This window comes from Salmo salar, chromosome ssa10 (genome assembly GCF_905237065.1).
Source record: "Salmo salar chromosome ssa10, Ssal_v3.1, whole genome shotgun sequence".
Classification (NCBI taxonomy): Eukaryota; Metazoa; Chordata; class Actinopteri; order Salmoniformes; family Salmonidae; genus Salmo; species Salmo salar.
In genome coordinates, this window is record NC_059451.1 from 99,381,559 (window position 1) to 99,398,813 (window position 17,255).

Below are 17,255 nucleotides of genomic sequence, written 5' to 3' on the forward strand. Positions count from 1 at the left end.
CTGTGTGAATGTGTGTTACAGAGAGAGAATATGAAATATGAAAAACATAACATGTTCATAAAAATAATGTAATGTTACAGGTGACAGTTTAAACAATGCTAACGTTTCAGCTAACGTTAGCAAACTGTCATTTATTTCAAATGTTCACTGTCCAGCTCTGCTTGCCGCAAGTTGGCTAACGTAACGTTAACAACTTAGCTAACGTTAGCTAGCTAGCACGATAGGTGTGATTGTTGGAGAATTGAGGACTTCAAGATAACGTTAGCTAACATAGCAAACGTTAATTCGACCGAATAATTCTGTAACGTTAAAAGTTAATTTACCCAACCACGAAGAGGCGGAATAATCTAGCTAACTAATTAACGTTAGTAACTAAGTGTGGTTGTTATATTCCTTTCTACATGTTACTAGGGGTAGGACATAACCACTTTTAACTTGTGGAGTGCCGTCATGTGACGCTCCAGCAGCATGGCTCGTCGCAGCTGCTTCGCCCATGGCGTGACCTTTTGATTTGCTGCAGGCTCTGCATCGGGCCATATGGATGTCCCGCGGATCTTTAACAAGCCAGTCTTTGTAAAATGTCTTTGAGAGCCACGAGTCCAGGAATTGACATTTTCAAGCATAGCTTAGTCGAACGTTAGTTTCTCACTATTGCCGTGTTTAACCGTGTATTCAACTTCAATCAATCATGCACGTGACCGTCGCACTTTCTCCGGGCAGGTGGCGCGTGAAACAAGAACACAAACCGCGAAAGAGACACATACAGACAGCGGAACGTAGCCTATTACTGACGTAAAAAAACAAAAAAAATGTAATAACTGCAACTTCTATTCTTGCACAAAATGTATAATTTCAAGCACTTTCAATGACCCATGTCTATTTTTAAAAACTTAAGGCCTTGATTTTTCTTTCAAATTCACAAACTTTCAAGGACCCGTGGGAACCCTGGACAAGTGTCAATGTCCTTGCATGGCCCAGACTTGAACCTGATCGAACATCTCAAGACCTGCAAATAGCTCTGCAGCAAAGCTCCCCATCCAACCTGACAGAGCTTGCAGAGGTATTGGGAGTTTCTCCCATACAGGTGTGCCAAGCTTGTAGCGTCATACCAAAGGCTTGAGGCTGTAATCACTGCCAAAGGCTTCAACAAAGTACTGAGTAAAGGGTCTGAATACTTATGTAAATGTGATATTTTAATACATTTGCAAACACTTATAAAAACCTGTTTTTGCTTTGTCATTATGTGGGTATTGTGTGTAGACTGAAGAGGGGAAAAAAAACAATTGAATCCACTTTAGAATAAGTCTAATGTAACAAAATGTGGGAAAAGTTGTGGTGTCTGAATACTTTCCGAATGCTCTATAGTATAGGAACCAAACTTTATTGCACAAAGCCTGAAATTACAGTATAACTGAGTCAAGGACTTGAGGACCAGGTGCTTATCCAACTCAAATTTCCATCAACCTAGCATACCCAATTAAGAATCACTCATACGTATCTACTTGTTCTAAACAGCAAGACCACTAGGAGACTCATTGCTTTTTTGTACATTTTGTATTTATTTAGAGATATATTACAAAATGCCTAGACTCCTCTGGGTGTCTTGAAGTTCATTCCGACAGTTGGCTGGGTGACCTGCAGGTTGGACAGACTGTCAAGTCCTAGAGGAAAGAGAAAGACCAAATTCAATTTCACCACCAAGTAACCACCAGAATACACCACAAGTTCATGCTAACGATGTAAATCACAGGAAGCCTGGTCTCATATCGGTGAGTAGTTTCACCCCTGAAGTTGAGATTGTGGAGGATGTAGAATATGTTTGAAAGATACAGGGTTTGACAGGAAACGGTATTCCAACAAACACAGGAACATTTTTCAAAGTCACTGTTCCTGCACTATCAATGACTATGGCAAGTCATGCCATAGTAGTCACTTTCAATACAGGGTTTAAGCCATGGTGTTATCTTAAGGCTAAACATACACAAAAGTATGTGGATACCCCTTCAAATGAGTTGATTTGGCTATTTCAGCCAGACCCTTTGCTGACTGGTGTATAAAATTGAGTACACAGCCATGCAATCTCCATAGACAAACATCGGCAGTAGAATGGCCTTACTGAACAGAGCTCAGTGACATTCAACATGGCACCATCATTGGATGCCACCTTTCCAACAAGTCAGTTTGTCAAATTTCTGCCCTGCTAAAGCTACCCTGGTCAAGTGTAAGTGCTGTTATTGTGAAGTGGAAACGAATAAGAGCAAAAACGGCTCAGTCGCTGAAGTGGTAGGCCACACAAGCTCACAGAACAGGACTGCCGAAGCTTGTTAAAAATATTTAAAAAAAATCTCCTGTCCTCGGTTGCAACACTCACTACAGAATTCCAAACTGCCTCTGGAAGCAACATCAGCACAATAACTGTTCGTCGGGAGCTTCATGAAATGGGTTTCATGGCCGAGCAGCCGCACAAAGCCTAAAATCACCTTGCACAATGCCTAGCATCGACTTGAGTGGTGTAAAGCTCGCGCCAATTTGACCCTGGAGCAGTGGAAAAGCGTTCTCTGGAGTGATGAATCATGCTTCACCATCTGGCAGTCCGATGGACGAATCCGGCTTTGGCGGATGCCAGGAGAAGGCTAACAGCCCGAATGCATTGTGCCAACTGTAAAGTTTGGTGGAAGAGGAATAATGGTCTGGGGCTGTTTTTCATGGTTTGGGCTAGGCCCCTTAGTTCCAGTGAAGGGAAATCTTAACACTACAGCAAACGATGACATCCTAGAGGATTCTGTGCTTCGAACTTTGTGGCAACCGTTTGGGGAAGGCCCTTTTCTGTTTCAGCATGACAAAGCTAGTTCCATACACAAGCAGGTGTCCACATACTTTGGATCAGGTAGTGGTTATTCATCATGAAGACACCAAACGTAACTGCCTGTGAGGGACTTACCAGTAGTTTGAGCATCTCCTTGGTGTCAGGGTCCACCTCTATGATTTCCTGGTCAAGAGCAGAAACCTGGTAACAGAAAAGATGGAGTGGTAATGCATCATGTCAACACTGTCCAAACACAGTAATAGTGTGCATAGTAAACTGGCAACAGTTAAATACATAAATTCAAGAGCTTACAGCAGTTACTGGCTGCCTGGGGCAATGTTTACAGGCCTGACAACTTTTTAGAGTACCAGACGTGCGCGGTAAATTGAGATTCAACCTCGCACGCGCCAAATTGGGATTTTCTTTCCCCCGCACGCTCGCTGTTCATGAGTCTGATCGCAATCATAAAATTGTATCAAATCAAGTCTATATAAAGGTTGGAATACTTTCTTGACCGCATTCCATTCACACATATGTAAAAGTCACTAACAAGTTCTAATTAGAAAGAACACACCAAGGGCCTTTATTCTTTGAGTTTTATTTTATTAATTAAAACAAATAAGTTATTTGTTTAGGTTTCAAAATGTACAAATGTCTTTTCCACATTTTTTTTTTACTCTGATATGACAAATGTTTGAAGCAGAGCAAATAAACATGTTATTCATAAAAACGAAAAAGCTATGATAGGAAACAGTGGGTGAGAACAAATCTTCTAGAGACCTTCAAATGTTCAGGAAATGATTTCCTCAACACATTTGCCTGGTAGCTAGCAGATTTAGCCTTCTGTAACAGGATATCAGGGTAGACTTCTCTGTGGCAAACAGTTCCTCTGGCAACCATTGAAACCTTCTTGGTAATGAGGACACTCAGCATGTCTGTACTGAGGGAGGCTCTGCACTGGGTTTTGTTCTTGGAAACGAGACTGAATATTAATTCACAGTCTGCACTCAGACGCCATTTAATGCCAAGATGTTTATATTATACTTTTGTAATGCTTTTTGTGACGTGGCTCATAATTACAATCTATCAGGTTGCGTGATCCTCGTAATGTTACGTCGAAAACACAACTAATGGGACGCAGAATTAAATGTATATCACACTCGCACAAATGCGACCAGTTATTTTTCATATTTGCATTTATTTTCTTTCACTAGCAAATGCGAGTGAACTGCTGGCACTTTAGAGCCCACTGAATGTCCATCTTATGTTCTCTAACGTTAGCTTGAAATAATTAGTGTTTACCTTTCCACAACACACATAGTCAAAGGGATTTGTCCATGTCTTTACGTACAGCTGACAGTTGGCAAACTCAGCATCACAACAAACAGGAGGGGCAGACATGGCGTAGCTACGTTGAATAATGATATATTAATCTACATGTCCGTTGACAACTCCGTACATGTCTGTGTTGCAGCTCGAGAATCGGGATGTTAAATCCACTGAGTAAATATTTGATTAAAATATATATAAAAATAAATAAAATCAGGCCCTATTCATTTCTGCGTACTTTTAACTTCGGATCTCGTACCTGGACAGAGAATTGCGTAGTTGGAACGCATAAAATGCGTGCATGTTGGCAGGTCTGGGTTTACGATGTTACCACATTGTTTGAAAGATACAGGGTTTGACAGGAACTAGAATTCCAACAAACACGGGAAAAGCTTTCAAGATTACTATTCCTGTACTATCAATGACTATGGCAACAGTCATGCCATAGTCACTTTCGATACAGGGCAAATCAAAGAATTTGACTGACTCAAAGGTATTTCACATCCCAACTAGACACTGAAGATAACCAATGGCAGCAAATAAAGGAGATAAACGATGACCCAAAGCAGTTTATGGATGCATCTTTACGTGCCTAGGCAAAGTAGAAACATGCATAGCTATAATCATGACTGTTCGCAGGTATGGACACAGCAATACAACTCCTTACTGGACAGCAAATCAAACATGCACACATCATCACGACATGCCTATAGAGCCCATTAAATTGATAAGCACACCACCCAGCTATACATCACAAGCATCAATAAATAATGTGTTTAGTCCATTGCCATCAAGACTCATCAAGAAACATATGCCACTGATTAACCAAACCAACCTATAGTTCAGTTAATGAATACCTTTTTTTGTATGTGATGCCTGTGGGAATTGAACCCACAACCTTTGCGGTGCCAGCAAGTATAGATGCACTGTGCTCTGATGCTCAGAAGTGTGGGTGGGGACACTTACCTCTGGGACGTAGTTGTCCCTCCTCTCCCTCTCCTCCTCCTGCAGCTTGATGGAGATGCCTCTGACGGGACCCCTCTGGATGCGCTTCATCAGATGGGTCACATACCTAAGAGCACAATCCAGAATTCAGTTAATTCATGTACAACATCACAATTGTAACAGCATTAGATCAGACAATGGGTTCAAACTAAAATATTTATGCTAGATCACTGAAAACTAGTCTACCATGAGAATTAGGTTTCATTCAAATTTAGGTTGTTGCGGATGAGGAATATGTTTGAAAGACAGGGTTTGACAGGAAAAGGTATTCCAACAAACATGGGAAAATATTTCAGTCAACTCCCGTAACATCAATGACTATGGCAACAGTTGTGCCATAGTCACTTTCGATACAGGGTTTTAGGTGGCAAACTAGCAATAATCAGCCAGGTCAGGGATATGATAGAATCAATAACGCCCTCCAAGCCATGCTATTAGAAGTAGTGTTTTGAAATCTAACCTGATTGAAGTGCAGCATAGTACATGTTATATGAAACATCTTTCTCACAGAAGACCTGAGCCCTAGGACCATGCCTCAGGACTACCTGGCTTGATGACTCCTTGCTGTCCCCAGTCCACCTCGCCGTGCTGCTGCTCCAGTTTCAACTGTTCTGCCTGCAGCTATGGAACCCTGACCTGTTCACCGGACGTGCTACCTGTCCCAGACCTGCTGTTTTCAACTCTCTAGAGACAGCAGGAGCGGTAGAGATACTCTGAATGATCAGCTATGAAAAGCCTACTGACATTTACTCCTGAGGTGCTGACCTGTTACACCCTCTACAACCACTGTGATTATTATTATATGACCCTGCTGGTCATCTATGAACATTTGAACATCTTGGCCATGCGGTTATAATTTCCACCCGGCACAGCCAGAAGAGGACTGGCCGCCCCTCATGGCCTGGTTCCTCTCTAGGTTCCGGCCTTTATAGGGAGTTTTTCATAGCCACCGTGCTTCTACACCTGCATTACTTGCTGTTTGGGGGGTTTAGGCTAGGTTTCTGTACAGCATTTTGTGGCATCAGCTGATGTAAGAAGGGCTTTATAAATACATTTGATTGATGAAACATGAAATTAGTGAGATACTTCAGCATTGAAAAAAAGCAAAGGATCCAATTAGCTGACACCGACAACCCAAAATGGCTGCTGTGGCTTCTGCTACCTATCATGAGGACGAAAAGGGCCGTTTCCAGAAAAACGAGCAGTCATTTCATCTAATCAGTATCACAGTTGGAATAATGGGACAATTCAGAGTACAAAGCATTTCTCATCCACGATTGCAGTACGTTTTCCGAGCCATATCTCGTGCTGGCTCCGTGGTGACTTAATTTAAGAAAACTGCCTGTCCAACCCTGTAGTGCAGCTGTGAGCAAGCGTAAGGTGTCAGATCTGCTGGCTACACCTGAAACTAGACCCAGGAGTTAAGACACGGGTGACTTCCAAATTGAAAACGAAGAAAATAGCACCACGGTTGGTTGGACGTTGCTGTACAGGGTCGTCAACCCAACATCTGCTGCTTGACCTCAGACAAGCTTTATATATGCCGCTGAGGTTCGAGTCCACTTGGCTATTAGAGACAATAAAGCTAAAGAAACCAGACTCACCCAGCGATCTTGTTGCGCAGCTTCTTGCTGGGGATGATAGCGATCTCTTCACACACCCTCTTGTTGGTGTGGAAGTCATTTCCCAGCCGGGTGTAGTACTTCTCAATGATGACCCGGGCGGCTTTTTTCACCGTCTTGGTCCTGACTCGTCCCTGTGGAACAAAGGATTTGTGCAAATGACTAGGTTATCCTCATCTCCTGAATGATGACAATGGGCTTACATTTTATGAATTTAAAATATCTGAGAGAACCAGGGTTCGGTAGGGACTTAGGACCCATCGAACACGGGAAAGCCCCTCAATTCACTTTTCCTGTACTATCAATGACCTGGCCACTTAAATCAATGCCATAGCCACTTTCGATACAGGGTTCAACGTAAATTACATTTCAAAAGCGGTTGATATTCTAGGAGGTATAAGTACGCCAACGGCTGGCATGACCAGGCAAGCTACATTTGGATCTAACATACAAGGTCGTACCTAATACTAACGAGCTAGCAACTTTGTGCAGACTGGCTACCAACCAACTACCTACCTGCTAGTAAATGGATCTCACGAATAACTACACCGGTGAGTAAGTCAGAAACAATAGGTACCCTACATTGGGAAAACAGACTACCTATGGTTATCTAGCTAGTAGGATGATTTCGCAATCAGATAGTTAGCTATGCTAATCAGTATCACGGAACAAAATGTATTTCTTACAAACAGCTGAAACCAACGTGCAAGACCACTAACCACACTGCGGATAATGTGTACAATATTAAAGGCATGGCCAGTGCTCTACTGATTGTAATCAAATCAAAACATGGAAAACGTGGTTGTTCATGTACAGCCAAATGCTAGCATAATGCTTCTTCCGTTAGCATCTCGGAGAAGCATCCTCATATTGTTCATAAAATCTGCCAGGAAGGGCATCCTAACGCAATATGTCACTGGGATTGAGTAATACATACAACATTTCACTATTCTAGAGATAAATACGATTATGGCTAGTAAAAAACAGAGGATTACGATAGATTTAGAGGGGTTGTAAATGTTGAAGTACCCACCATGTTGAATCGGGCTGGTAGAAGAGGACTTTACAAGCGCTTCAGCGGAAGTATAATAAGAGGGCACGCAGATGTGGGAAACCAAGGGGAAAAGGGTGCCGCCCCCTAGTGGTAGACGAATTCGTAAAAATATATAACCAGACTTGCAGTTCATTACAGCTATATTACTGTACATTTGGTTTCCACAGTTGAGTGAAATTTTTGCGCATAAGTGCGGCAGTTAGTCTAGCGGTTAAGAGCGTTGGCCAAGTAACCGAAAGGCCGCTGGTTCTATCACCGAGCTGACTAGGGGGAAAAAGTGTCGATGTGCTCTTCACTTTTTTATTTGTATTTTATTTAACCTTTATTTAACTAGGCAAGTCAGTTAAGAACAAATTCTTATTTACAATGACGCCCTACCCCGGCCAAACCCTAACCAACGCTGGGCCAATTGTGCGCCGCCCTATGGGACTCCCAATCACGAGAGGTTGTGGTACAGCCTGGAATCAAACCAGGGTCTCTAGTGACGCCTCTAGCACTAAGATGCAGTGCCTTAGACCGTTGCGCCGCTCGGGAGTCCACTTAACCCGAATTGCTCCAGGGTCGCTGTCAATAATGGCTGACCCCAGGCCATGACTCCACTCTCAGTGGGAATGGGATATGCAAAAAAACATCCAATAAACACTTGTAGCCTGTGTGTGAAATAAGACAACTGTAAGCACCTAATTACTATCTATACTGAACAAAAATATAAATGCAACATTTAAAGTGTTGGTCAATTTTTTTATGAGTTCAAATAAAAGATCCCAGAAATGTTCCATACGCACAAAAAACATATTTCTCTAAAATGTTGAGCAGAAATTTGTTTACATCCCTGTTTGTGAGCATTTCTCATTTGCCAAGATAATCCATCCACCTGACAGGTGTGGCATATCAAGAAGCTGATTAAACAGCATGATCATTACACAGGTGCACCTTATGCTGGGGACAACAAAAGGCCACCAAAATGTGCAGTTTTATCACACAATGCAATGCCATATATGTCTCAAGTTTTGATTGACATGATGACTGCAGGAATGTCCAACAGAGCTGTTGCCAGAGTATTTAATGTTAATTCCTCTACCATAAACCGCCTCCAACAAAATTGTGTTGCTCAGGAGTATTTCTGTCTGGAATTAAGCCCTTTTGTGGGGAAAAACAAATTCTGATTGGCTGGGCCTGGCTCTCCAGTGGGTGGACCTGGCTCCCAAGTGGGTGGCCGGCCCCTGCCCAGTTATGTGAAATCTATAGATTAGGGCCTAAACAATTTATTTTTAATTGATTGATTCCCTTCTATGAACTGTAACTCAGTAAAATCTTTTAAATTGTTGCATGTTGCGTTTATATTATTCTTCAGTATACTGTGCCTTCGGAAAGTATTGTTTTGTTACGTTACAGCCTTATTCTAAAATGGATTAAAAAATAAAAAATACTCATCTACACACAATACCCCATAATGACAAAGCAAAAACAGGATTTTAGAAATTTGTGCAAATGTATTACAAATAAAAAACATATCTTATTTACATAAGTATTCAGACACTTTGCTATGAGACTCGAAATTGAGCTCAGGTGCATCTTGTTTCCATTGATCATCCTTGAAATGTTTCTACAACTTGATTGGAGTCCACCTGTGGTAAATTCAATTGATTGGACATGATTTGCAAAGGCACAAACCTGTCTATATAAGATCCCACAGTTGACAGTGCATGTCTGAGCAAAAACCAGCGTCACGTCTGGGGGAAACATGGCAGCATCCCTACGGTGAAGCATGGTGGTGGCAGCATCATGCTGTGGGGATATCTTTCAGCAGCAGGGACTGGGAGACTAGTCAGGATTGAGGCAAAGATCAACGGAGCAAAGTACAGAGAGATCCTTGATGAAAACCTGCTACAGATCACTCAGGACCTCAGACTGGGGTGAAGGTTCACCTTCCAACAGGACAACGACCACACAGCCAAGACAAAGCAGGATTGGCTTCGGGACAAGTCTCTGAATGTCCTTTAGTGGCCCAGCCAGATCCCGGACTTCAACCCGATCGAGCATTGTTACCATGGCGCCGAAGAGGAGGGCTGCCGTCTTATCGGCCTTAACCAACCATGCTATTTTTTTTTTTTTTTGTGATATTCGTAACTTGTTTTGTACATAATGTTGCTGCCCTCCGTCTCTTATGACCGAAAATAGCTTCTGGACATCAGAACTGCGATTGCTCACCTCAAACTGTACGAAGAGTTCTTCTTCAATGAGTCAGATGGGAGGAATATACTACTACAGAAACCGGACCAGGCAACAGATCCCCGTGATTCGCTGGAGAAGGAAACAGAGATTTAGTGGAAAAAGATCAGGGTGCCTTGTGAAGATCAGGCGACGAGTGGCTAATCTGCACTTGCCTTCCGTCCTGCTAGCTAATGTTCAATCGCTGGAAAATAAATGGGATGAAGCTGAAAGTACGTATATCCTACCAACAGGACATTAAAAACTGTAATATGTTATGTTTCACAGAGTCGTGGCTGAACGACGACATTAAGAACATACAGCTGGCGGGTTATACACTCCATCGGCAGGACAGAACAGCAGCCTCTGGTAAAACACAGGGCATATATGTGAATAACAGCTGGTGCATGATATCTAAGGAAGTCTCAAGGTTTTGCTTGCCTGAGGTAGAGTATCTCATGATAAGCTGTAGACCACACTATCTACCTAGAGAGTTTATATGTATTTTTCATAGCTGTCTACATACCACCACAGACCGATTCTGGCACTAAAACCGCGCTCAATGAGCTGTATACCGCCATAAGCAAAGGAAAATGCTCATCCAGAAGCGGCACTCCTAGTGGCCAGGGAATTGAATTCAGGGAAACTAAAATCAGTTTTACCTCATTTCTATCAGAACATTAAATGTGCAACCAGAGGAAAATGTTTATAGACCACCTTTACTCCACACACAGAGATGCTTACAAAGCTCTCCTTCGCCCTCCATTTTGACAAATCTGACCATAATTTCATCCTCCTGATTCCTGCTTACAAGCAGAAATTAAAGCATGAAGCACCAGTGACTCGGTATATAAAAAAGTGGTCAGATGAAGCAGATGCTAAACTACAGGACTGCTTTGCTAGCACAGACTAGAATATGTTCCGGGACTCTTCCGATGGCATTGAGGAGTACACCACATCAGTCACTGGCTTTATCAAAAAGTGCATCGAGGACTTCGTCCCCACGGTGACTGTACGTACAGTACATAACCCAACCAGAAGCCATGGATTACAGGCAACATTCGGACTGAGCTATAGGGTAGAGCTGCCGCTTTCAAGGAGCGGGACTCTAACCCGGAAGCTTATAAGAAATCCCGCTATGCCCTCCGACGAACTAGCAAACAGGCAAAGCATCAATACAGGACTAAGATTGAATCGTACTACACCGGCTCCAACGCTTTGCAGGGCTTGCAAACTATTACAGACAACAAAGGGAAGCACAGCCGAGAGTTGCCAAGTGACACGAACCTACCAGACAAGCTAAATAACTTCTATGCTCGCTTCGAGGCAAGTAACACTGAAACATGCATGAGAGCATCAGCTGTTCCCGGACGACTGTATGATCACGTTCTCCGCAGCCGATGTGAGTAAGACCTTTAAACAGGTCAACATTTACAAGGCCGCAGGGCCAGATGGATTACCAGGACGTGTACTCCAAGCATGCGCTGAACAACTGGCAAGTGTCTTCACTGACATTTTCAACCTCTCCCTGTCTGAGTCTGTAAAACCAACATGTTTCAAGCAGACCACCATAGTCCCTGTGCCCAAGAACACTGAGGTAACGTGCCTAAATGACTACCGACCCGTAGCACTCACGTCTGTAGCCATGAAATGCTTTGAAAAGCTGATCATGGCTCACATCAACACCATTATCCCAGAAACCCTAGACACACTCCAATTTGCATACTGCACCAACAGATCCACAGATGATGCAATCTCTATTGCACTCCACACTGCCCTTTCACACCTGGACAAAAGGAACACCTATATGAGAATGCTATTCATTGACTAAAGCTCAAAGTTCAACACCATAGTGCCCTCAAAGCTCATCACTAAGCGAAGGACCCTGGGACTAAACACCTCCCTCTGCAACTGGATCCTGGACTTCCTGACGGGCCGCCCCCGGGTGGTAAGGGTAGGTAACAACACATCCGCCATGCTGATCCTCAACACGGGGGCCCCTCAGGGATGCGTGTTCAGCCTCCTCCTGTACTCCCTGTTCACTCATGACTGATAGCCAGGCACGACTCCTGATGACACATCAGTGGTAGGCCTGATCACCGACAACGATGAGACAGCCTATAGGGAGGAGGTCAGAGACCTGACCGTGTGGTTCAAGGACAACCCCCTCTCTCTCTCAATGTGATCAAGACAAAGGAGATGATTGTGGACTACAGGAAAAGGAAGGCCGAGCACGCCCCCATTCTCATCGACGGGGCTGTAGTGGAGCAGGTTGAGAGCTTGGCGTCCACATCACCAACAAACTAACATTGTCCAAGCACACCAAGACAGTCGTGAAGAGGTCACAACAAAACCTACTCCCCCCTCTGGAGATTGAAAAGATTTAGCAATGGTCCTCAGATCCTCAAAAGGTTTTACAGCTGCACCATCAAGAGCATCCTGACGGGTTGCATCACTGCCTGGTATGGCAACTGCTCGGCCTCCGACCGCAAGGCACTACAGAGGGTAGTGCGTACGGCCCAGTGCATCACAGGGGCCAAGCATAGTCACTTTAATAACTCTACCCACATGTACATATTAACTCAATTACCTCAACACCTGTGCCCCCGCACATTGACATTGACTCTGTGCCGTTACCCCCTGTGTGTGTGTATTATATATATATATATATATATATATATATATATATATATATATATATAAAAGGTGCCCACAAACTGTTAGGGCCTTCATAAAGCTGTCCCAACACCTTACCACTGCTACACCTGGCTATCAACGGAGCCTTGTCTGGCAGTGAAACAGTTAATTCATTCTCATTTACTGCCTTTAAGAAAAACATAGCTGATATGGCTGACTTGCTTGAACAAATGTGGTTTCTAATGACAATTGAGATGTACAAACTATGGCATAAGGGGACAACAAGCGGATAAGAGGCAATCCATAATTTCGATTAAGACATTGAGCAGCTAGGACGGACATAACGTTAGTCAATATAACTACTTGTTGGGCACTTTTGAAATGTACAGCAACAGAAATCAAAACATGGGCCGTTCTTACAGTGTTCTCCCTGTACACCAAGGATAAATAAATGGGGCATATAAGCAGACAAGGAAAGCTCTTACAATATTCAATGATTACATTTCTCTAAAACAGGTTATAGACTACATGTGCACCACCAAGTTAGAACAGTAGGCGAAATTAAGAGGGGTAAATAGACCAAATTATTAGGGTGAGGCACATGGGCTACTAGCATCTTACTACACAACATTCACTTAGTATTATTTTCTTAGCTACAGTATACATATCTCCCTGGCATATTACATCATTTATGCAGCAGCATGCAAGACATTTTTGGACTCAGCGTTGTTGTGCTGTGCTCACTTGAACAGGAAGGTGGTGTTGCGGTCCTTCGTGGGCAAATACTGTGATCAAAGTCTGTCATTCTCTGGATTTATGGTGTTTTCAAGACAAACAAGGTCGAATCATGACATCGGTGATCTTCAGGTCAGAGCTCTAGAAAAAGGCCAGAGTTCCCGACTTGTATTCTGAGTTGGATGACAGTTCAAAGTTTTTTCCCCGACTTCCAAGTTGTCTTGAACTCGGCAGAAGTCATGCTGGATTGACAGCATGGCCAATGTATTCAACCTTTTCTGTCCCATGGTGTTGCGTGTAGAATGTTTATCATTTTAAGCTTGGAAGAGACCCTTTCAGACAGATGTTTTAAATTCTTAAACCCAGACTTGAGCCACAAATCCTCTCCACCAAATAGCATGCAGGGGAAGCAAAATAGTGATTGCTTTGCCAGTAGATTGTCGATGTGATTCACAATGATGACTGCTTGTCTAGCTATGGTAGCTATAATGTGATTTTATCTGTGGCCAATGACCTTGACCCTTCTTGGACAGGTACTTCTAATGTAAATCTATAGCAGCACCCAAGGGGCTTGAATTTTCAAGCTCTCCTGCAGATTCTGCGATGACCTAGTGTCCCCATGAGTGATAGAACACTGAGCCAATCACGGCGCAACTAGAGAAGATTACCAATGCCTACGCTCTGTATTTTCCACTGTCTGCCCGTCCACCACAGAAAGCACTGAGCTAGGCTGAAACACCTGCCTTTAGAAAGCAAGAGACCATGTTTGTATGCGACTTTATTCACTCAATACATTTGTCTTTATTTCGTTTGCAAACTGATATGTGACACATTAATTCCAAAATAACATGCAAAACAGGCAACACTGTGTCAGTGTGGTGAGACCATTTCAGGTCCTTAGTGACGTGCAGGCCAAGGAAGTTGAAGCTTTTGACCCTATCCACTGCGGCTCCGTTGATGAGGATGGTGCTCCCTGTTGTCCATGATCAGCTCCATTGTTTTGTTGAGGGATAGGTTGTTTTCCTGGCACCACTCCGCAAGGGCTCTAACTTCCTCCCTGTAGGCCATCTAGTCATTGTTTGTAATCAGACCTACCACTGTCATGTCAGCCAACTTGATGATTGAGTTAGAGTCATGCGTGGCCACGCAGTCATGGGTGAACAGGGAGTATAGGAGGGGCTGAGCACACACCCCTGGGGGCACCCGTGTGGAGAAAGCGTTATTGCCTAACCTCACCAACTGGCGGCCTGTCAGGAAATGTGTATTTATTAAGAATCCCAATTAGCACTCTTCCTGGGTCCAGCAACAGGGTAGCCTAGTGGTTAGAGCTTTGGACTAGTAACCGAAAGGTTGCAAGTTCAAATCCCCGAGCTGACAAGGTACAAATCTGTCATTCTGCCCCTGAACAGGCAGTTAACCCACTGTTCCTAGGCCGTCATTGAAAATAAGAATTTGTTCTTAACTGACTTGCCTAGTTAATTTTATTTAAGGCAGCTATATACAATTTCATAACACATTGTGTCCTCATCAAATGAATCTACAAAGTTTATTTAAGAATCCAAATAGACCTCAAACTTTGAAGGAAACACAGGGCCAAGAGTAAAGGTTAAGAGAGATTTATTTTACATAAAAAAGGGTGCAAACTTGGTTTTCCCTTTAAGTTAGGAGGGAATAAAAAGTAAGATTTTGGAAAGGTCCCAAGACACATTTCACTTGAGGCTTCTGGGGGCAAGGGGGGTAGGCATTTTAAGACAGAAAGAGTCTAGACCTTGTTTCTTTCCGTAAAAAGAAAAAAAGAAAAGGAATTCAAAAACCTGAAAAAAAAGTTTTTTTCACAATTGGAGCCCTTAACCAGATTAAAGCATTCAAATACATTTTGAAGTAACATTCATGTTTCAACACAGTAATATTCATAATACAATTTTAATACTTGACTCATATTCATAGCTTTGAAACTATTACCAGAACAGGAGACAGCTTTGAAGAGGGAGAAAAGAAAAACGGATCAAGAAAATAGACTCCCATTTGAACATAATTAACTTTACAATTGAAAATAATCAGTACAATATTGCAGTCTTGTCTCTAACCACTGGAGGTCTACAGTTTAAGCAACTCTGAACGTAATGTCGGAAAAAGTCTACCTCACTTGAGCAGTCTTTGCAGCTCGTGCCCTACACATTTCTGTGGACAACTGCAAGCAACCATCGATAAATGGTCTCTCCAACACTGAGGAAGTGGAGAGATTGTCTGGAATGACAGTGAGAATGAAAAAGGAACCAGCAACGATGAAAATGGTCGTTAAGGCCCTGATGGACCCGTTTCATTCAAGCAAGATAGTATTCTTTAAATACACAAAGCATACCAGTACAATAACATTGTGCTTAAAGCCAATGAGAAAACCTCAGGTTGAATTAATCTACCCCTAGATGGAGAAGGCATGACGAGGATACAACTGGTCAAAGCCATCTGACTCCAGTGTCGTCTACTAGTTGCTGATGGAGAGGGTACAAAGTCATGCCCCCCCTGTAGCATCTAGATCATTTAGAGGTGACTGTACATATGTACATGTTGCACAAACTGTGGCAAAACATTTCAAGTATGTATTAAAGTAAGTGGTTCCATTAATAAAAAGGAAGTACAATGACAAGAAAACAAGGATGCCAAAACAATAACTTTGGTTGTTGGGATCAAGCAAGAAAAGCAGGTCAAGAATACTTAATGAAAGAAATTATAATCTGTAATCATAAGCAATATTACTGTAGTAGAAGCCTCATGAATTCTTAGTCACGTAAATTATCTAAAGCAAAATAAGACCTTTTATGGAATGTCAGAAATGCGCAACCATACCAATTCTGTGATGGTATGGTTGTTACACAAGCACGGCCTGGGAAGACAGCAGGTAAGCAATAACATGGCAAAAAACAAAATATTTCTGAATGTTTTCTCCAAAAGCACTTGCAATGATACAGCTAACCCACCAAATGCCAGTGCCTAAAATGGCACCATCTTAAGAGCAGAGAATAGGGCTCATGTCTACAACATGTTAACATTTCAGCACCCTTGGCACCAGAGGAAGGTTAGAGGTCATGAAGCTGGCACTGGGGAGCAAAGACTGAGATGAAAGAACAAAAAGTGTGTGTGTGTACTAGAGACAGTAATGGCTTTTCTCTTGAGGTATACATATTCATAGTCAGCGCATCCTGATACAGTGAGTGACATCTCAAACAAACCCTGCCATCGGAGGAGGTTGTGTTAACATGTCATGGAGCAATAGGAATGTGCAGCGTCAAAATTACCCACAGTGGGATCAGAAGGCTGCATGGGCAAATATATACTGCCATCAAGGGGCGTGTGGGACTCCGGTGAATAAGCCACTGTTCTTCACTAGTTACCCTAGCCACAAAGTCATAAACACCCCTACTTCTACGATTTATGTTCTTAAAAATGTAATTTTAAACCTATCTCTAACCACACTGCTAATATTATACCTAACACTAATCTTAAATTAAGACCAAAAAGTGTCATGCATTTTTACAATATAGCCAATTTTGACAATATGGCTGTGGTAACTCGTGGAAAATACATCCTCTGTCCTCTCAAGAAACCCTGGGGTCAGCACCTCCATGCTGCACCAGGGTCATAGAAAGTCAAAAGGCCTGGGATAAATACAGTCCTTTCTCTCTTCCTTCAAGTAATCACTGATTGGACATGACTAGACAGGTGAAATCCGTAAGGGAAAAGCCATTTCTTTCAACTGTCACATTATATCACTTATTACTTCAAGGAAGGGAGGAAGCCAGCAAAAACAACAAGGTGAAGGAGAGAGAAATGGAGAGAGCAAGAGAAGGAGAGCGAC

The 17,255-nt window shown here is 42.7% G+C and overlaps 1 protein-coding gene and 4 non-coding genes across 5 annotated transcripts; all 5 read right to left on the minus strand.

The window, feature by feature from the left end:
* Positions 1-1,545: 1,545 nt before the first annotated feature.
* Positions 1,546-7,819, minus strand: rs17 (40S ribosomal protein S17; the record flags this gene model as incomplete). The annotated part of the gene is given in 6 exon segments (NM_001146494.1): positions 1,546-1,656; positions 1,659-1,661; positions 2,942-3,007; positions 5,102-5,207; positions 6,745-6,896; positions 7,796-7,819. Coding segments are annotated over 6 exon segments (402 nt in total). The 3' UTR covers positions 1,546-1,584.
* Positions 1,817-1,946, minus strand: LOC123724964 (small nucleolar RNA SNORA71). Its single transcript, XR_006757441.1, has one exon. It is a non-coding gene; the product is annotated as a small nucleolar RNA SNORA71 (small nucleolar RNA).
* On the minus strand, positions 4,472-4,600 carry LOC123724961 (small nucleolar RNA SNORA71). The gene has a single exon (XR_006757438.1). It is a non-coding gene; the product is annotated as a small nucleolar RNA SNORA71 (small nucleolar RNA).
* On the minus strand, positions 5,376-5,498 carry LOC123724967 (small nucleolar RNA SNORA71). Its single transcript, XR_006757444.1, has one exon. It is a non-coding gene; the product is annotated as a small nucleolar RNA SNORA71 (small nucleolar RNA).
* Positions 6,983-7,113, minus strand: LOC123724965 (small nucleolar RNA SNORA71). Its single transcript, XR_006757442.1, has one exon. It is a non-coding gene; the product is annotated as a small nucleolar RNA SNORA71 (small nucleolar RNA).
* Positions 7,820-17,255: the final 9,436 nt, after the last annotated feature.